Genomic DNA, 20,436 nt, shown 5'->3' on the forward strand with positions numbered 1-20,436 from the left:
TGGGGGAGCACCCCACACTACTTGGGGACCCGTGCCAGGGAAGGGCTAAGCCATTTCTCCAGTAGCAGTGCAGGTTTAAAGCTTTGGGAAATGCTGCCTGTGACAGAGGGACCCACGGCTCCATGGGTTCCCCGGGTGTCTGAGGGACGTGGCAGACCCCCAGCCCTCCCACGCCAGCCAAGGCTGCACTCGGAGCCTGACAACGTCAGCCTTTCCCATGCCGTGGTGTTCCCGCTGGCGAAGGACACCGGGTGGGAGATTGCTCCCAGCCTCCCCCAAGCCCACAGCCTTGCTCCCCTTCCCTGACGGCGTCTCCAGCATCCAGCTTGGTGACAGCACCCTGGCAGGGCTGGCCCTGCTTTCTAGTAAAGCCAAACCTCCTGCTGGCACCCACAGTCCCCCCGGGGCTCACCCGCTGCCACCCTGTCCTGCCCTCCATCCCAGGCAAGCTCCTACCCCAAACCACAGCCCCTTCAGCTCCCCTCCAGCCAGTTAATTCTCCCACCAAATACTGTTTTTTGCGGGATTTCAGGGAATTTACACCTCACCACGGCTATTTCCCTTGGACCCAGCCCAGGGTAAATGTTTGCATTCCCTGGGTATGCAAACAGGGCCCTGGAAACGCCTGCCCCCGGGGACACCGAGGGCTAAGGGACAGCCATGTCCTGCTCTTGGCCACAGCGGGGTCACCATGGGGCTACAGCCCCCCACCCCCGGCACAGCCCCCCCTCCCCGGGGAGGGACCCTACTCCAGGGCTGCTCCTAGGAGCACCCTAATTTGCTGGGCTGCAAAGGAGAGAAGCTTGATTAACCCTTCCCCACCCCTGAGCCGCGAAGCCATGGGAGGGGAGGACAGCGGCCCCCAGCCCAGCCTCCCCGGGGATGCTGCTGGGGCGGTTTGGTCCCCGCTCCCGGGGTCCCAGCACCCCGCTTTTGGGGGGGGGGGGGGGGATATGTCACCTCGACCGGGTGCCCTGCGCAGGGTGGGGGCATGACCTGCCACCCCTCCCACCCTGCGGGTTTTGCTCGCCAGGTCCTTGGCTCGCACAGCTCCCGCTGCAGAAGCCCCGGGGGCAGACGCGGCTCCCCCCGGCGCTGCCCCCCGGCCCTGCCCCGCCGAGGGGCCCGCACGGCGCTGCCCGCCCCGCCCCGCCGCGCCCGCCCCCGGGCCCACACGGTTAACGCAGCCCTCGGCCCGTCCTTCCTCCCGGCGATTGGCTCCCCCCCGCAGCCCAGCAGCTATTTCTCGGCTCTCGGGCTCGGAGGTGGCAGAAGGCGACAGGGAGAGGTGTGTCCCCTGTGTGTGTGCCCCCCCCCCCCCCCCCCGCTCTCCCCCGGGGGTGTGAGGAGGGTGCCCGCACCCCACGCCCGCCCCGGCCATGGGGGGCTGGTCCCGCAGCGCCTGGATTTTGCCCCTTTTCTTGGCTGGGCTCGTCCAGCCGGGGCAGAGCCAGGAGAGGGAGAAGGTAAGGGGGGGGGGCGACACCCCCCAGGGGGGCTGGGGGTGGGGGGGAGGGGGATGTGGCACCCTGGGGACCCGCCTGTCCCCAAAGCTGGCTGCAGAGCTCCCAGGGGCTGGAGTGGGGCCTCTCCCCTCCCTGTCCCGATGTCTGGGTCATGGGGGGGAATTTTCTGAGCCAGTTCTCGCAAAGGGGGAATCGCTGTCCTGGGGTTGGGGACAGAGGGGGACAGAGCCTTGTCGTGTCGTCCCCCCCCCCCCCCCGTGACCCCCATAGGGGCAGAGCACAGGGCTTTTGTCCGATGTCTGGGTCACGGGGGGAATTTTCTGAGCCAGTTCTCGCATAGGGGGAATCGCTGTCCTGGGGTTGGGGACAGAGGGCGACAGGGCCTTGTCGTGTCCCCCCCCCCCGTGACCCCCATAGGGGCAGAGCACAGGGCTTTTGTTCCATGCACAGTGTCCAGGGGGGTGCACCCATGTTTGGAGGGTGCAGGGGCCGCTGCGTCCCCAATGCCCCAGCGGGCAGAGAGTAAGGGGTGGACCGTGACCCCCGGGGGACCGTCACCCCCGGCCAGCCCCCCACCCCGGTGGGCAAAGCAGAGCCCAGCCGTGAGGATCCGGCCGGCCCCATGGCGGCTGAGCTCCCCGGGCAGAGCCCCTGTGACTTTATCTCCTGCCAGCTCCCAAAATAGCCCCTCGGTGGCACTTGGGTGAGCCTGGGTGCCCCGATGGGCACAGGAGATAGGCTCCCCTGGGTTAACCCCTGCAGCACCGCAGGCAGAGCCTGCTCCACCCGGGCACTTCCCTGCACGGGTCTGATCCAGCCCCAATCCCTCCTTTGCCTGGGCTTGGCTCGGCCACGGCACAGCAGCCAGTGCTGCTCCAGGGTGCTCTGGCTGCCCCTTCCCCAGAGGGGTGCTGGGGTCCTGCCCGCCTGCAGCCCCGGGGAGGTTGGAGCCAGTCTCCCTGCGCCAGCTCAGGCTGTTTTCCAGCCTCTCGCCTTCCTGCCTGACCCTGGCTGGGTAAACATCCCTCCAGCTGCAGCCAGCCCCGCTGGTTGGGCGTGCACATGCGTGCACACGTGTGTGCATGCACACGCCAGCCTGTCCCACCACCCCGACCTTGGCATAACGGTGCCTGGCTGCTGCCAGCAGCATTTGGGGCAGGAGACACAACGCAGGCAGCTGCCGTCTCGGCCAGCGCCGGGGCTGGAGCTGCTGCTCTGGTGGGTGTGGGTGGCTGTGGGGGTGGGTGGCCGTGGCAGCCCCCAGCCCGGTCCCACCGGATGCTCCTCGCCCCACAGGTGAAATGCTACGGCTCAGTGCAGGGCACCATCTACGACTACGGGGCCCTGACCATCGACGGGGACGAGTATGTCCCCTTTAGGAAGTACGCGGGGAAGATGGTGCTCTTTGTCAACGTGGCCACGTACTGAGGCCTCACCCTGCAGTACCTCGGTAAGGGTCCCGCAGGGGACAGGCACCCCGGGGGACAAGGCAGGCAGCCAGAAGCAGGCGGCATCACCCAGGTCCCCAGAGTCCATCCTGCCCTGGGGAGCTGGGGGAAGGGGCAACGCCGGCTCCCCAGTACCCAGCACGGCCGGGGATGCTCCGAGGGGGTCAGTGCAGGTACGGGGGTAGGCCCGGTCCCCTGCTTAACCCATCCCTGGCTCTGCTTGCATGCAGAACTGAATGCACTACAAAATGAGCTGGGACCCTACGGGCTCGTCGTCCTGGGCTTCCCCTCCAACCAATTTGGGAAGCAGGAACCCGGCCAGAACTCGGAGATCCTCCCTGCGCTGAAGTGAGTACTGCAGCAGGGGCTGCGGGGCGCCTGTCCCCCCCGGCTGGGCTGGGGTCCCCAGCCAGGCACTGGGTGCATAGGCTGCAGCTCCTGCTGGCTGTGGCCCCCAAAATTACAGGGCTTGGGGTTCCCCCACTACCCCTGCGCAGCACCAAGAGCTGCCCCTTGCATGTCGCTCTGCCCACCCTCCCCTTACAGGTACGTCCGGCCAGGGGGTGGCTTTGTCCCCAACTTCCAGCTCTTCCAGAAAGGGGATGTGAATGGGGCCAAGGAGCAGAAGTTCTACACCTTCCTGAAGGTGGGTGCCATTGTGGCAGAATGGGGGGAAGGAAGCACCCAGCTTGCTTTTTGGGGGAGTGGGGGGCAAGGCAGTAATGTGCTGGCCCCCTTTACAGAACGCCTGTCCCCCGGTGGCGGAAGAGTTTGGGAACCCCAAGAACCTCTTCTGGGAGCCCCTGCGGAACCACGACATCAAGTGGAACTTTGAGAAGTTCCTGGTGGGCCCCGACGGCGTGCCCGTCATGCGCTGGTACCACCGCGCCAACATCGCCGTTGTGAAGAACGACATCATTGCCTACATGAGACAGCAGCAGCAGCAGCAGGGCCAGTAGAGGCTGTCCTCTCCCAGGATGCCCCCCAGCAGCAGGAGCCAAATGCCGAGCCAGCACACTGCCCTCCCCTCCATCGCTCCCGTCTCTGCCACCCCCCTGGCTGGGCAACCCAGTGGCAGAGACCTCAGCGATGGGAGGGGGACATTTCCCAATAACCCCACGTCCCACCTCCACCCCCAGCAGTGACATCTCCTCCTGGCCCCCAGCTTGCCCCCCCAGCTCTGCCATCCCACCCTGCGGGACAGCGGGGCCAAGCCGCCCCCGGAGCAGAAGACCACGTCTCCATGAAGGCTTAGCCCGAAAGCCCCCGGTGTGGGGCGGGCCTGGCCCGATCCTGCCGGGCACGGAGCAGCTCTTCAGTGCATTCAAGCTGCCCGTGGTCCCAGCGCAGAGACGTGCTCCTCTCCCGGCCGGGGATGGCCAGCCCCTCACCCCCTGCCGTAGAAATGCCAAATAAAGGCTCTACAAACACGCAGCCCTGCTTCTTGGCCAGGGGTGGGGGGCACAGGGGCCAGTCTGGGGGTACCAGCAGGGGGGGATGGCTCCCAGCTGGAGAAACTAAATTTTTTTTTTTTTTTTTTTTCCTCCAGGATTTATGGATTTATCATCACAGCCCAGCATTTGGGGAGAGGATGGGGGGGTCGGTGCAGAGCATGGGAAGGGGAAAAGGGGCTGGGAGCAGGGACCAGCCCCCCGCAAGGAGCATGCCAGGGCGCCATGCCTCCTGCTGTTGTGCCCGTGACAGCCACGCTTACAGAAATAGGGTTGGTTCCTCCCCCACCCCCCTCCAGACTTGTTTTCCTGGAGCAAGATTTGCTCTATGCAATTTGACAGACTGGCCCCAAGGCCACTGCTGCAGGGAAAAGGCAAAGGGGGGAGTCGGGGGCAGGAGAGGGGAGGGCAAGGGGCTGAGCCCAGCGCTCAGAGGTGGAGGACGTGCATTTGGGGCAATAGATCCTGGGGTGCCCATGCCAGGGTTGGATTTCCCTTGCACTTGCTCTGGTCCCGCAGCTACACCCGAGCACCTGGGGATAAGTAGCCCTGGAATCCCTCCCAGTCCTGTGCAGAGGCTCCCCTTGGGGAAAGCAGCTTTCAGGATAAAACCAGAGAGACTCAGCTACACTTCAAGTCCTTAAATAAATACAAAGACACCAACCACCCTCAGCTCGGGCTGTGGCTGCAGCAGGCCCTTGCCTGCAAGCACGGGATCTCTCACTGCCAGGAGAGTCCCCGCCGTCATCTGCTCCTTCAGAGGCTGAACCAAAGCCCCTGGACTGGGGCAGCTCCTGGCGTGTTCCTGGGAAACACCAGCTCCTCTTCCCTAAAGACCTGGCTTAGGTCTACAGTGATGCCAGGCCTGACACCTCGTGGGGAAGGGGATGGCCGCAGGGGACTAACCCTGCATTGGCTGCCACCGTGACGGCACCTCCAGTTCCTCCTTCGCACTTTCCTCGCGGGGATGCACTGCCGAGCCGCTCCAGGCCACTGGTGCAGCCATGTCCACCACATCTCCGCGCATGGGGATAGGCAGCCGAAGGAAGCTCCTAGATACATACACACGGGCACACACACACACCCTACTCCTCTTCCACTGGTATCGCGGTGCAGCTGGTCCTTGGCGTTAGGGCAATCCAGGACCTGCCTGTTCTGAGACACAAGAGAGGGGCAGCACAGGGTGAGCGCAGCTGTTCGTGCCCAGATGAGCCCCGTGGGAGGGATGCCAGCCATGGGATGGTTGTTATCCCCAAGCACTGATTGCCATAACCCTATGGGCTGCCTGGGGCTCAGGCTCACGCCCATCTTTGGATGCTGTGGGGATGGTGGGGGGGATGCAGCAGGGACCAACCCCACAGCAGAATCATCCCCTTGGCTGATCAGAGGTGGGGGCTGAAGGGAAATGGCCGCTGCCTGGCAAGCTGTTCCCCCATCTCCTCTTGCAAGTGTTCAGCCAAATGCCCAGGGTCTCAGGGTGAAGGACAGGGGAGCTCCCCTCACCAAGGGTCTGAGCCTTACCCAAGTCCTTGGGGACCGGTTTCACCCCGGCCACTGCCTGAGCATTCTGGCTGCGAGCCATGGCGCAGGGCGGGTGCCAGCGGTACTCGGGCTGCAGGAAGAGACAGAACAGAAACAAGGAATTATCAGAGATGAGAATCACAAGGCTACGCTCCGTATTCGGTTGCCAGCGCTTGAGGAGGAGGAGGACGAGGACTTGAGTGTTCATGTGCCAACAGGATACGTGCTCAGCTCCCTGCTTGCTGACTTGGTGGCCCTGGAAGAGCCGCTCGCTTGGTGGCAAGCCCCAGACCCGCTCACATGGGACCCTCTGCTCCCCCTCATGCCGGCATGCGTAGACACTCACCGTGGGAAAATGGTGGAAATTTTGTCCTGGCGTGTGCTCGCCTGGAATTGCTGGTGAGTATGGGAGCTGCTGCCACTCGTCGAAGCCGTGGTACATGGGGGAAGCCACAGGGGAACTGTACTGGTACTGGTACAGGGGGCAGGCACCGCCCCGCGGCCCCGGCCGCGGCTCAGGGTGCAGCCTCTCTCCGGAAGCCTGCAAGGAGCCGAGGGAGATGTTGGGGAGAGCCCCGAGGGCAGCCCGCTGCCACCACCCATTGCCTAGCTCAGAGCTGACCCTCCAAGAGCAGACAAGGGCCAGGCCCGCAGCCCCCAGCCCCTCCACCCAAGAAGGGTTTTTCCCCCTGTCCCCACCTGTTTGTGCTGTTTCAGCAGCTTCTTCACCTTTTCCTTCTCCCGCTGGCAGTCCTCCTTGCAGGCTCGCAGCTGGGAGCAAGGAGGAGGGGGATTAGTGCAGAGCCCACCCTACTACCCCCCATGTCTGTGGGGCAGGGGATGCTGCCATGCCCTGTGGGAATGCCTGCACTGGTGCCCCCCCATCAGACCCCCAGGAGAGGGGCAAGAGGAAGAGGCGAGTGAAAGGAGATGCTCTGGCAGGGACAAGCTGCAGCAAAACCACCGCTCCAGCTCTTTTGTCCCTGCTCAGCCCCTGCTGATGGGTCTGGGGGCTGTGATGTTGGGGATGAGCACACATCCGACACACTCGGGGGGGAACATGGGGCTCCCAACATGCTGCTGGAGGCACTCAGCGCTGCTCACCTGGTTGTTGGAAAGGACCAGCTGCTTCTGCAGCTTCTCCAGCTGCTGCTTGAGCTCTTCCTTCTCCTCATTCATCCTCTCCCTGTCACTCCGCTCCCGCTGGAAGTCCTCCTCGAAAATTTTCACCTGGCAGGAGGGAGGGGTGTGGGTGCACCTGGCACCTGGCCAAGGGTGGACAGCTCCCGCAAGCACCCCGTCACTGCGTTGCCATCCCTGACCACACCAGCTATGCCAAACCCCAGGCAGGTGGGTTGGCACGGTGGCCCACAGCTGTGGTCCCGCCAGCTGAAGGCCTGGAGGATGCTGAGTTCAATCCCCCTGTCCCCACCACCACAGCACAGACACCCGCTAGGTCTGCAGAGCTGCTCCTGGCCACACCAGGGAGGTCCCTTTGCCAGGGAGGTCCAGGGCACGCAGCTCCCTCCCTGCCTCCAGCAGCTCCATGCCCTGCCCTACCTGCTGCTTGAGGAGCTCGTTCTGGGTCACCAGCTCCTGCTGTGGCACCTTCCCCGCTGGCTCCATGGTGCTGGCAAAGATGGGTGGCGGGGAGGCCTGGACGTTCAGAGCCTCCTCTAGTGCCTGGAGAGGAAGAGGAGGAGCGGGGGGTCAGAGCAAGGTGCTGTGCCCATGACATCTCCAGAGGGCCATGGGCACATGCCCAGCATGGGAATTGGGTATAAGTGCGCAAGAGCAAGAGGGACTACAGACCCCCCCATCCCCCTTTCCTGGGAGCCTAAGGAGATGTGGTGGGCATCGTCCGACAGAAGCTCCCGCCTGGGCAAGGAGCTGGGCAGGAGGGGGTTGATCAGGGTCAGTTTTGCATTTGAGAGAGGAGAAGACGACAGAGAACATAAAAGACGTTTTGCAGGGAGGGATTTTGCCCTGGCCCCCACCTTGTTCAGCCTCTGGATCTCCTTCTCCTGGTACTCCCGCTGCCTGGTGACTGGAGCCAGCTGCTCCTGCAGGAACCGCATCCTCTGCTGCAGGTCCCTCACCTCCATGGCCAGCCTCTCCTTCTCTGCCTGCAGCACCCAGGGGATGGAGATCAGCCAGGGCATGGCGATGGGGCCAGCAGCTCCCTGCTACCCTTCTCGAGGGACTCACCTCCTCTGTTTCAATCCGGGACTTGGCCAGGAGCAGCTTGCGGTCGAAATCCCGTTGCTTTTGCTCCCGCTCTGACTCCATCTCGGTCAGTGCCCTGCGGGCCTCGGCCAGCTCCTGGTGCAAGTCTGTGACCTGCCGGGAGGGAGCGGGGATGTTGGCTGCTCGGAAGGACCCACACCGGGCGGGCAGGAGGCACAGGCAGCCCCAAAACCTTCCCCCACAGCCAGTCTCCTCCAAGTCTCCCAGCTGGCACCCAGCAGAGACGTGCCCCCCCAAGCACCCCAGCCTTACCTTCTGCTCATACTTCTGCTTCGTGGCTCGGAAGTGCTGATCCCATTGCTTATTCACCTCCAGCAACTGCGGGGAGAGAGGGACAGCTCAACAGGAGCCCAACCCCTGCCCCGAGCCAACCATGGCGGTCCCCAGCAGCCTCCTGTTGCAAAAGCACCTCAGGGACCAGCTGGACAGAAATCCTGGCTCCAGCAGTGCTTCCCTGCGGCTCCGCAGCCCTGCCCCAGTCTCTCCGTGCCACTCCAGCCACGCGTCCCCACTACCCGCTCCCACCCTGCTCCTTGGCAGTGCCTCCCTCCCGACCCCATCCTCACCTCCCTGCGCTGGTGCTCCAGGATCTTCACCTTCTTCTCCTTGGCTTCCAGCTCTCCTCTGCCCGGTGCCTTCTCCACCGCGGCCCCACTCTGCTGGACGCGCACGGGGGGACCCTCAGGGCTTTTGTAGAGGCTGTGCCCGAAGCTGGCTAACATGAGCCGGTTCCCCTCCCACAGCCTCCCCCATCCCCTCATCGACCCTGAGAAGTCTTGCTGGTCATACTGGGACAAACTGGGGACCTGATTAAAATGAGGCCACATTTGCTGATGTGACAGCAGGCTCCCTGCCTCCTTCCCAGCCCCCTGCGAGGGTGATGCTGCTCCCTCACCTGCTGCTGCTCGGCAGCTTCCCTCTTCCCACTGTCCTGGCTGCTCAACGTCACCATCCTCCGGAGCTCCTGGTTCTCACATCTGCAGGCAGAAGGGCCGGGTCAGCGGGCAGAAGCACCCAGGGCAGCCCCATATCCCCCTCCCCACTGCCCACCCTCACCTGAGCTTCTCCAGCGCCTGGTTTCTCTGCTCCAGGTCCCGCTCCAGCTTGGTTCGCAGCTCCTTGTTCTCACTGTGCAGCGTCTCACACAGTGTCTGGGGGATGAATGCCGGCAGTGTGAGGACTGCTGGCCAGCCCCAGGAGCCTGCCTGGCCACCCACCTCCCACCGAGCCCTGGCATGCGGGTGGGTGTCCACCTCAGGGTAGACAGGAGGGGCTTGGTGGAGGAAAAAGAAAAAAAAAAAAAAGGGCGGGGGAACCCCCATGAAGAGCCTGGTCAGCCCTCACTCACCTGCAGGAATGATGTTCTCTGCTCATTCTTGTGCACCTTGGAGGCCAGGCGCTTGAGCTCGGAGGCCATGTAGCCCATGCGCACAAAGACCTGGTCCTTGCTGGCCTCCTTGGTGCAGCCGCTCAGCGTGCTCTCCAGCTGCTGCAGCTGGGGTAACAGGTTGGCATCCTCGTTTGGTGGCTGCTCCAAGTCCTGGGGAGGGGATGAAGTGTGGTCAGATCGGTTCAAGGAGCATTGCAAAGTTCCCTCTCGGGGAAGGTCAGCCTCATCTCCCAGCCAGGGCTGTGGTGGGGAGCTGGGCCAACATGGAGACACTCTGCAACAGCCCTTGGTACACTGAAAAATTGTGCCAGCTTTGTGAAAGTTTGATTCCCAGCTGCTGGACACAGGACGCCAAGTCCCTGGGTAGAGGGGGACATTACAGCAGCAGCTCTCCCAGCCCATGGATTCCCCATGCTCCGCGGCAGTCTGAGCGGACCACGCTCCCGGCTCACTGACAGCGATGGAGGCATCTCCACCCCTGGTCCCTTCTCTCCCCATCGGCACCAAGACTAGAAATCCCAGCTCCTGAGACTATCCTTCCCACATACCCCCTGGTCCGCACTGGAAGCTGAGGTTTGCCACACGAGGGGTGGTCTTACCCCAGTCCCCATCTTCTCCTTCCTCCTGCCCTCCCTCTGCGGCTCCCCTGCCTGTGGCTCCCCTGATGCCGGGAACCCGGGCTCTTTGGCAGGCAGCAGCGAAGAGGGCGATGCACAGGATTTAAACAGTGGCTGGGAGAGCCCGGGTCAGGGTGCACCCACCAGCGTCAGGGCGCACCCCCACCCACGCATGAGGGGTGTCCCCAACAGGCGTGTCCTCCCCTGGTGTGGCTGGTTAACTCCTCCATTGCCTAGGAGACACGGCCAGCACAACAAAGCCTGGCCTGGCACACATGGCTCTGCCAGGGAGGAAGCGGGGATGGGCTGGCACACCTTCGCCCACTCCAGTCCCAGCCCCGCTGACTCAGCTTGCCACCCGTGGGAATGCCCCAGGCAGCACCGTGTGGGGCCGGGAGCCCAGCATGTCCCTGGTGTCCTGGCCCCAGGGTTTACAGCCCCAAAACTGCTATGGGAGGGTGTGTGGGGGCACAGCACGGCCGGCTCCTCCCACCAGCACCAGTGGGCAAGGGGAGGCAGTGAGGACCCCAGCCGAAGCGCCTGGGAGAGCCTGGGTGCGAGCACAGGACTAGTACTCGGCTCAGGTGCCAGCAATCAATAGCCCAGCAGATGCCACCCCCATTCTCCATCATCCCATGGCTACACCCCAGGAGGGTCCAGCAAGACTCAACCCCTCCTGGAGCCTCTCTGGACAATGCAAACAGGGATGTGCAACAAGAGCATGTGCCCTTACTGGCACCGTGCAGTGCAAGTTGATGTTTGTCCCCCCGGGGCTCCCCAACCCTCCTCCCCTCCCTTCCAGCGCACACAAAATGCGAGAGCGGGACAGGACAGGGCAGTGCCAGCCAGACTGACATTCAGATGGCAACAAACAGAGCACACGGAGGTGCCTCAGCTGGGGCAGACCCTGTCAGCAATGATGGGGCTTGGAGACCTGGTCCTCCCCCCGAGTGCGGGCGTCAGGAGGTGAGCGTCAGAGCATCGCTGACTGCTCCTCGGGTCATCACAGACCTTCCTGTCACTGTCACATGGCATCTGGAGACAGCAGTGTCCCTGTCTGGCTGGCACTGCTTTGCTGGCCCTGTTCCCAGGCAGCCCAGCCAGGCCACTCATACTTGGGAGCCCTTGCCCTTGGAGGGCAGCCTGCACAGTGTCCCTGCTCTCTCCCAGGCAAGAGGAGGTACATGCTGGGGCACACGTGCCATCGCTCTCAAGCCCTCCAGCCCCAGCGAAACATAGGGAGGACCAGCCACTGGGCTGCGTGGTTCCCTCCTGCCTGCAAACCGGTCAGGCCCCCTCATCTTCATTGGTGGCGGAGGCTGGGCACTGCAGCATGAGCACTGTCCTGGGGGCCGTACGTGGGGCTGGCTCTGCTCCCCAGGAACGCCCGGGCACAGTTTATCCCTCCTCTGTAGTTTGCCTGAGGGCTGCCTTGACACACGTCCCGCAGCCCTGCCTGTGCCTGCTGGCAGCTACGCCACCGGGGCATGCTGCTGCCTGTCTGCACACCCTCCCGTGCCCCCGCTACCACCACTGCACCAACGGGCTTGACTTGCCCACCAAGTCCCACAGGCACCAGGGCTACTCACCGCTCTCCCGCTCTCCTGGGGAAACCCCTGTGCTTCGACGGCGACAATCTCGAACTCCGAGGAGGATCCCTGCAAGGGGAGGCAGCCAGGTCAGGTCTCCCTAGGGAATGGCAACCCAGGATGCCCACCTCACAAAGGCAGGGACCACTGGGACAGGAGCACAACATGGAAGCTGACCCCTCCTTTCAGATTTATCCCTGTTTCTAGAGGCTAAAGGTTGCCTCCTTTTGCTTTAACTAGATGGAGAGTCTCTCCCTCTGGCCATGCCAGCACCAGCTCTCGCATTCACCAGACTCACACTTGGAGGAGATTTCCGTGCTTCCGCGTCTGGCTGGGTGCTGCCCGGGGCAGCCCGTGTGGAGTTGGGATCAGGGCCGACGGCTGCAGAGAGGGGAGAGGACGTAGCCATGAGCCTTTTGGAGAGCAGAGCCTCTCCCCGCCTGGCGCAGGGATGCAGAGAGCAGACAGCCTGTGAGGTCAGGCACTGACAGAGGGTTTCTACCCCAGCTATGGGGACGGGACAGAAACCTCCCTCCAGGAGAAGGGAGAACCGCAGTGGTTTGATACACTCCAGAGAACCGCAGTGGTTTGATACACTCCAGAGATGACAGGGCTGTAAGAAGCCATCATGAAAGTCTCCTTCACACCCTCTTCCTTCCCCTGAACTCAGGATTCTGAGCCATCAGGTCATCCCTCCCCCGTGAGCCTTGTGTCTCCTACCTCCAGTTTCCACCAGGTCCTCCAAGGAAGATGATGCCATCAGCATTTTGTTGTCCTTCACAAGGTCCTCCGCCTTCTGCCGCAGCTTGGATGCCTCCACCTGGGACTCCTCCAGCAGCTCTCCTGTTGTGGGCAATAGAAGGATGCTCACCCTCCTTCCCCGAGTGCCTGCCCTGCAGTAGCCCCATCCACCAACACCAAGCCCCCTGCTTGGGTGTGGAAGTGCCCAGCGTGGTCCTTCTTCATCCAGAAAGAATGGCCAAATCCAACGGCAAAGCTGTATCAGTGGCTCACTGGCTGCAGAGTCCCCCACACTGACTCGGAGAGGACTTGTTACAGGAGGCAGCAGGGCAGCACTGCATGTCTCAAAGGTCTCCTCTGCTTCCCCGAAGAGCCAAATTTAAGCCTAGGTGGTGGACCTAGGGGTCCAGCCTGCCTGCTCCAGGGTCTGGCACCAGCAATGCAATCCTCTCCCCACCCGGGCAGCTGCTCCCATATCAGTGGGTCCCGGTCCCAGGTAAGGGCGCAACGACGCGACAGGAATCACAAGGCAGGTGGAAATTAGGCTGCAGAAGCGGGACCCGAAAGTGGAAGCTGGGTCACGAGACCGAAAACAAAACTGGGGGCGGGTGGAGGAAGGCAGCCAAGGAGAAGAAAGGGGGTGGCACAACTCGACTGGGGCGTTTCAATGCCGACACGTCCCTGCTGCCGAGGGGATAATCCAGCGCCGGGGTCTTTGAGCAGCACCTGGGAAAAGCCCCAACCCAACGGGGTTGCAGGAGGTGGGGGCTTTCATCAAAAGCAGAACAGATCCCAGCATCCACAACCTGCCAATACAGGACTCCGGGAAGCTGACCTTGCTCCATCACTTGCCTTCTTTTCAGCCATTTATCCCACTGTAAAGCACCCCAGGAGTTCACCAAAAGCCTTGCTCCCTCTGCACCTCTGTGTTAAAAGGCCCAGACATCCTGCTCAACCCCCAGGATGGGGAGAGCTTTACTACTACCCTGGTGCCAAGACCCCCAGCTTCTTATAGCACCCTTCCTAAATAGAGCAAGAAACCCCCAGGCTCAGTGGGCACACGCTGAGCTGCCCCAAAGGCAAACCCCCAGCCACACAGCAGTTACCGATAGACTTGATCCCCTGCATCTTCTCCTTCAGCCGGATGTTCTCCTCCACCAGCCGCTCAAAGGCTGTGGATCCATTCTCCTCCGTCCCCCCGCCGGGGTCATAGATGCGATAGGGTCCTCTCCCTTCCATGCCTGCCATTCAGTCGCCTACCTCCCAGCCGGGCATCCCTGCAAGGCAATGGAGCACAGCATCACCCTCCTCTGGCCCCGGACGGCACCACATCCCTCAGTCCCAACCATGTGGGGGTCCAGGGTGCCATGCCAATGGAGGCAGGGCTGCCTCACCGGCCAGTGGAGAAGTGTCCCAGCTGAAGGCACTTCCCCCTCCAGCTCTGCTTGGGGTGAACGTGCTGGGGTGACTCATGGCCATGAGAAGTGTCACACGAGGAGGCATCACCAGCACTCCCACCCGAGGCCGGCTCTCACCCCTGTGGGGTGCAGGAGTCCCCGAAGACGTCGCACCCGCCTGCCCCTGCACACCCATGGGGATGGGGACCCAGTCAAAGAGCATCCACCCACACCAGCATGGACCCAGGCACCATCACTGGAGCATCCCACTCACCGCAGGATATTTTTGGGAGGCGGAAAGGGTTGCGGGGGGCTGTCTGGGGAGATGCAGTGTCTGCAGCCACAAAAGCCTTAACCCACAGCCACTGGGCTGTTTGGGCAGCACCAGTGGCGGGGTACAAAAGCCCCAGCAGCCGGGCAGGGACCCGCTCTGCCCTCCGGCTCAGCCAGAGAAACCAGCTGCCAACGGCACAGCTTCCTGAATTGGGACATGGGGAACAGCCCGGCATGTGCCGGGCCAGGAGCAAAGTATGAGGAGAGGAAACACCCGCACGCAGCACGCTATTTGCTTTAATTCCTTGTATTTGTGGGTGGCCCAAGGCCTCCCTCTTGCTGAGGTCTGGCCTGGGGACAGCTGGGCAACACCCCAGCCCCAGGTCTCATCCATCTCCTGGGGGTGACAAAGCTGCTGTGAATTACAGCCCAACTTATCAAACATACACACTCCCTGCCCAATGCCGGCTCACTACAAGGCAGGGCAGCGTGGCAGCTGACACAGCCCTGGGGGTGATGCCAGCTGGAGCTGGGGTGCTGCCTGCAGAGCCAGCTGCCAGGGGGCACCATGGGAGCACCCGTGGGCACCCCAAAGTGCTCTTGCACCCAGCCAAGGCAGCTGGGCACTTGTGAGCAGGAAGGGACCAACAGGGGACCATTTTGAAAGAGGAAGGGGGGAAGCCTGTACCCGAAACTGTCTCGACCTCAGACTAATGCTCATGCCACGAGCGATCCGGGCTGATCACCAGTTTAGATGACCTGCCTGCCAGGGAGCGGCAGGGACTTTCCAGATGACAACTGCCACCTGGCAGCATCTGCAACTGGAGCGGCAATTAACGCCCGCCTCGGCGGCAGGTAATTATGCACGGCCTCAGCCGCAGTCTGTTTTTGGGAGATGCATCTGTTCATAGGTCTTGCCTTCCTCCTGCTCCATGGGTGCTGCCAAGCCCCCCATTGCCCACGGCCCCACGCAGGGAGCCGGCAGCCCCATCCCAAGCAGCTGGAGGTGGTGACTGCGGGAGCTGCCCAGCTGCAGGGCGGGCTGAGCAGCGGCTATTTCTGGAGCCCATAGCAGCTGACAGGAAGCTGCAGAAGAACCAGGGCAGTTTCCGTGCCCGTGGGTCCTGGCACCGGGCAGCATCGCCACAGCCGGTACGAAATCCCCGCTGCCATGGGACAAGGAAAACTCCCCGAGCAGACCTGCTGGTGGGCAGGACGGAGCCCAGTGTAGCAGGGCAGCACACACGTGGCCCGGGGACCCAGTGACACATCCAGTGCAGAGAAATATCATTGCCTGTGGCCACGCTACCTGCCTGGCCAGCCCCGGGGAGGACGGGGACAATGTCACAGGCAGGCTGGGGGACCTGAGGCTTTCTCACCAGCAGCTGGTCGCCATGTGCTGCTCCAGATCCAAACCTGGGGCTCTGGGAGGAGCTGGTTAGCAAAGCAATCTCCCAGCAAGCATCTCACGGGGTGTCCATATCCTCCACCAGGACCCAGGTGTGGGTTGGGGAAGGTGGGGACAAGCTACCCTCTCACAAGGCATCCTTTCCCCGTGTGGCTTTGCAGCAGCGTGAAATACCAGCCCCCATTTTCTTGCACTCCAGACCCCAAACCAGTTGGTTTTCTACCTCGCCCTGTGGCACATGTGTAGGAGGTCCCCTACCCCATGCATCCCTGCCCGCAAGGCAACGTGGCAACAAACCCCGAAACCCAAGAGGCACCGACCACCTCACTCGCCGGCAGAGCTCACCCATGGCAACCCCATATTCTTCCAGATGGATGGAGCCACAGAAAACCTCTGCTATTCCCTATTCTCATGGTTTTATCATGGATTTTTATACCCAAGGTCTGCACCCTACCAGGCAGACAGCAGTAGAGTGGGCGCCGGAGCCGTGTTCAAACAGCAGCTGAGGAGAGGAACTGAACTATCCCCAGCTGACAGAAGCACAGACCAGCCACGAATTCACCAGCAAACAAGACCCAGCTAGAAGGGAACGTTTCTGCAGCATCCGAACCCATCACCAGGGTCAGGGCTGGTTTGCCCAGGATGGAGGAACAGCCCCATTTCTGCAAGGAGCTGCTGGGACTGAGCTGTCACCCTGGGGACAGGACCCTGGACCAGGTCACTGTTCCCAGTCCTGGTTTCGTGATTTTTTTTTTTTTCCCTTAAGAGTTCTGAAAGGTGAGATTTGCAGTGGAAAAACCTCATGTTTCAATAAAAAAACACCAGGGGAGGAGACAGAGGACTACAGACGAGCATGTAACGATGGTTAGAAACACAAAGAAAACAAGTCTACCACAAACTCCAGAAGAAACCACCGAACCACCAGAAAACACTTATCTTTTTGCCAATCAACAGTTTCTAAGCTAACGTGACAGTATTTCACAGCCCCGGGGGTTGAGGGCCAGCCACGGACCATGGCTGCCCGGTACAGTTCACCGGCTCCGTGCGCAGCCGCCGGCACAGGCTGCCAGACACTGCGGTCACCTGTGGGCGTTGCTGGTTGCAAGCGGGGCACCAAGACCTTTAGGTAGTAAATTTTTATGACAACTCAGCAAAAGGAGAGAATGAGAGTGCGAGAGGGCAGCGGAGACTCCCAGGCAAAGACGAGAGCAGGGTGGTATTTAAATAGCTGGCCAGACTGTTCCCCGCTGTCACCCAGGAAAATGTGCATCACCACCATGGCCACCAGCACCATGGCCATCGCTGCACTGGCTACGCAGAAGTGGCAGAAGGAAGCAATTCCCACTTTAAAATTACTTAACAGCTGAAGACACAAAGGTGGAGGATGTGAATCCTGTGCAGCAAGCAGGCAGGCACCACTAGAGGTTTGCTTTCGGCAGCGAGCCCCAGCGTGGAGACCAGCCTGCCAACGCCGTGGGCTTGGCAGCCCATCATTCCCATCCCATGGTCCATGGTGGGGGCTTGGCCCAGCCCTTAGGAGAACGGGGTTTTCCTTACCCCAGCGTGCAACATTCCCAGGAAGTCTCCTCCCCGCCAGGATCGCACGAGGCAAAAGCAAATCCCTGCAGGCTGCCAGCATCGTTTTCCCATGACCAGGGCTGCTGGGCCCACAGCATCCCTCCTCCTCAAAGGGAAAGCAAAAGCCACTCAAGATAGATACTACGGAGGAATTTTTTTTTGTTTGTTTAATCATTTTACTGGCATTCAGGAACGTGCCACAGCCCCCAGCCCAGTTTCTTTTCCTCTCCAGAGCTCCAGCAGCTCCCAGCCACAGGGACAACCGTTCCTGGGCTGCTGGGCTGGTCTCATTTGCCGGGGAAGCAAAAGCAGGGCTGGCTTTAGGAGGAAGCTATAATCAGGAGAGTTTCTGGGCACAGAAAACTGGACTCCCTGGGCTGGGAGTAATAAAAGAAGAGGAAAGCAGGCATTGCACGGCTCAGGTCTCACAGGGAAAGGTCTGAACCTCCACTTGAAGCATTTTTCTTCCCAGCCTGGCCACCTGCAGAGAGAGGGTGGGAAAGGCAAGAGCCCCATCTGAAACACAGCAGATGTTACACGTGCTCCAGCCAGAAATCCTGCCTTCACCAGAGAAGCCCACCTCCCGCAGAGGCTTCACAAAACAACCTGCTTCCGATGAGGAAATAATAAATAAAGGAAAATAAAGCATGTTCCCATTCGGAGCCAGGTTTACAAACACGGGTAACCACACACAGCTGCAGAGCTCCTCGCCATGGGTCCAAGCTCTGGCGCAGGCAGGACAGGCAGCCAGACCTGGTGGCGGTGCTCCCCTGGGCAGCACGGTGGTGTTTTACGCGAGACCCTGTCTTCCGCTGCAAAGACATCTCACTCCATGCTGCCTGCTCCGCTTCTTCCCTCCGCAGAGCTCCGTAGCATCATGGCTGCTTGTCACAGCACTCAAAAGCAGAGCAAGGCACAGCCACCCCTTTCCTTGCAGCTCCAGCACAACCCAGGCTACTCCTGTCCAACTTGGTGCACTTCAGCCGGGCAACAACCAAGCAGCAGAAAACAGCGGCACCGCAAAGCTACACCAGCAAAGCCACGTCTGTCACCCAAAGCGTTAAGAATTGTTGCTTTAAAACGAAATCTGCAATGCCACAGGAGTAAATGGTTCAGCTTCCTCCACCCACGAGTGTTTTGTACCAGCTGCTGGCAAGCAACGACCCACCGCCCTGTGCTAAATAGGTCTGTTTGACATAAGTCGGGCCAAAAGGGCATCGTGGGATTTCTTGCAGAGCCAGGAACGATGCCAAAGACTGCAAAAAGCCTCTCCTCTTTTCTTGTTGCTTACTTCGCCTCACCACAGAGACGGCTCTCAAGGACGCGCCTGGCTGGAGCCTTCCTGCCTCCAGAACTCACCCCAGCAGTCAAAGTCCGGTCTCCTGGCTCCAGCATGCTTCGCCCATGTCTGCCAGCGCTCCTAATGAAATTTGCACTCCAAAAGAGCTTGTGGCAGTGGAACAGCTCTTACTCACCCAAGCAGACAGAAATAACGAGCTCAAGGGGAAAGGCTGCATTTGCCTCCCTGATACAGGGAGCAACCTGTGCTCAGGTGCACGGAGGAATGGGACAGCCAGACCTCCAAGAGGCTGCAAGTCCCCACCAGGTCCCATCCGGAGCTATTTTCACCCAAAAGCAGGGCTGACAGGCAGCATCTTTCTCTCCTCTGCCCTCAGCGGGGGCCTTAGCCTGGAACTGAGGGAGGGGAGATGGGGAGGCAAGCTGTGCACCACCCCCTCGGGAGGAGGGGAGGCTGCCGTCCCCGCTCCGGCTCTTCCAGCCTCCGGACCCGCACCCGGCGTGGGCTCCTCCAGCGACTGCGGGCTCGGTGGGGCCGCCCGCAGCCCCCGGGCACCGCCCCTGCCCGCGGGGGACCGCAAGCCCAGGAATAGTCCCAAGACAGATGCGTGGGCCTGGGGAAACGCCGGGGTTGTGTAAGGCACAGCCAGGGGAGGAGCGAGCCTGGCCCACGGCAGCGCTGCGGGGCTGCCCGGCCAAGGGACCCGCACCCCGGGCCGGTGGGCGGGAGGGACCCCCGGCACCAGCACCCCCCGGAGCCCTTCTCCTCTCCCCCCCGGCATTGCCACCGCCGCCGAACGCGGGCTGCCCTGCGACCACCCTGCGGGAGCGGCGAGGGGAGCCGGCAGCCCCTGCCCTGCCCCGAGAGGGGCGACTGAGGCACGGCACGACTATCGCGACAAGCCCGCAGCACCCGGGCCGGCCCCGGAGCAGGTCCCCGGGGGACGGCGCGGCCCCGGCCCCCTCCAGGGTTTCATCTCGGCCGCCCGCGGAAACCGACAGCCCGGGAACCGGCCAGACACGGCCAGCGCGCAGCCCCGAGCCCCCTCCAGCCCCTCCCCACCGCCGGGACCCCTCGCTGGGGCGGCAGGGCCCGGTGCGCAGGCGGCATCCCCGGTGCCCGGTAAGAGCCCGGTAACCCGGGCAGGGCCCATCTCCCCAAAGGCGACGGGCGCCTGTACCGCGCCGAGCTCACCTGCCGGCGCAGCCCCGAGGCGGAGCAGGCGCAGGTGCTGCTGCCGGTGCCGGTACCGGTACCGCTCCGCTCCGCCACCAGCACGGGAGGAAACGGCGGGGGGGGGGGGGGGGGGGGGGGGATGGAGAGGGGGAGGAGATGGCGGTTCCACCCCCGGGAAATTCCCAGCCTGACGGACAGGCGCCTCAGCCAATCGGCGCGGCGCGGAGGGTATAAAAAAGGGAGGCGGGCAGCAGCCCGCCGCCTGTCACGCTACCGGTGCCCTGGTCACGTCCGTGTTCCCTGGGGCTGCGCGGGGTCCTGCCGACCTGCCCGGCGTAGCGGGGGCATGGGGGGGTGGAAGGAGCCAGCCTGCCCCCGGTTTAAGGGGGGTTTCCGCTCGCCGGGGAGCGGCAGGCCCCAGCCCAGCAGCGGCTCCCCCGGCTTATCGAGAGACAAAATGGCGGGGCCGAGGGGAGGGCAGGGCCCAGCCGCGGCGCCTTCCTGCCGCGGGGGGCGGAGGAACCCCCGTACACCCCCGGTGCCGCTTGTGGGGTGCTGCCGGTTTGGGGTGTGGAGGGGTAGCTGAGCGGAGGCGGTGCTGAGGAGGCCCCGGGTCCTCGGCCGCTCTGGCAGGTGGGCTGCGGCAGGCCCCGGCTCCCCTCAGCCCCGGGTGCCCCGGGAAGGAGGCTCGTGTGCCCCCGCCGAGGCTTACCAGACCTTTCCTCCTCGGCAGCTGGGGCAGGGAGAACTCCCCACCACGCCTGTGTCTCTGAGTTAAGGTACACAAGGAAGTTACACCCCCCCCCAGCTGGAGCATTTATTACCAGGGATCCC

The 20,436-nt window shown here is 62.6% G+C and overlaps 2 protein-coding genes across 5 annotated transcripts; one reads left to right on the top strand and one right to left on the bottom strand.

Annotated features, from left to right (window-relative positions):
• Positions 1-1,379: 1,379 nt before the first annotated feature.
• Positions 1,380-3,927, top strand: GPX3 (glutathione peroxidase 3). Its single transcript, XM_075715339.1, has 5 exons — positions 1,380-1,466; positions 2,763-2,916; positions 3,145-3,262; positions 3,461-3,560; positions 3,658-3,927. Exons 1-5 carry the CDS (start codon positions 1,380-1,382, stop codon positions 3,871-3,873), a joined length of 675 nt encoding a protein of 224 aa, XP_075571454.1. The 3' UTR covers positions 3,874-3,927.
• Positions 3,928-5,446: 1,519 nt separating this feature from the next.
• TNIP1 (TNFAIP3 interacting protein 1) lies at positions 5,447-19,658 on the bottom strand. Of its 4 annotated transcripts, none has more exons than XM_075714821.1 (18): positions 19,621-19,658; positions 13,577-13,747; positions 12,450-12,572; positions 12,028-12,110; positions 11,730-11,798; positions 9,482-9,673; positions 9,190-9,284; positions 9,029-9,110; positions 8,700-8,789; positions 8,386-8,451; positions 8,095-8,226; positions 7,884-8,012; positions 7,447-7,569; positions 6,991-7,116; positions 6,586-6,657; positions 6,233-6,427; positions 5,887-5,977; positions 5,447-5,520 (listed from the first exon to the last, which is right to left on the bottom strand). In XM_075714821.1, the coding sequence occupies exons 2-18, from the start codon at positions 13,716-13,718 to the stop codon at positions 5,495-5,497; spliced, it is 1,836 nt and encodes a 611-aa protein (XP_075570936.1). In that variant the 5' UTR covers positions 13,719-13,747; positions 19,621-19,658; the 3' UTR covers positions 5,447-5,494. The 4 variants fall into 4 exon arrangements, with proteins under 4 accessions (XP_075570936.1, XP_075570935.1, XP_075570937.1 ...); XM_075714820.1 differs by having other exon boundaries at positions 8,700-8,792; XM_075714822.1 differs by lacking the exon at positions 8,700-8,789.
• Between the last annotated feature and the right edge of the window lie 778 nt (positions 19,659-20,436).

Source organism: Pelecanus crispus, chromosome 8, assembly GCF_030463565.1.
Source record: "Pelecanus crispus isolate bPelCri1 chromosome 8, bPelCri1.pri, whole genome shotgun sequence".
NCBI lineage: Eukaryota > Metazoa > Chordata > Aves > Pelecaniformes > Pelecanidae > Pelecanus > Pelecanus crispus.

Excerpts from the sequence above, each read along its gene's own strand:
- TNIP1 (XM_075714820.1), bottom strand. The coding sequence starts at position 13,718 with ATGGCAGGCATGGAAGGGAGAGGACCCTATCGCATCTATGACCCCGGC. Across the intron at positions 8,227-8,385 it reads AGCAGAAGTATGAGCAGAAG|GTCACAGACTTGCACCAGGA; the intron begins GTAAGGCTGGGG and ends CCCTCCCGGCAG. Across the intron at positions 5,978-6,232 it reads ATTTCCACCATTTTCCCACG|CCCGAGTACCGCTGGCACCC; the intron begins GTGAGTGTCTAC and ends CTCTTCCTGCAG.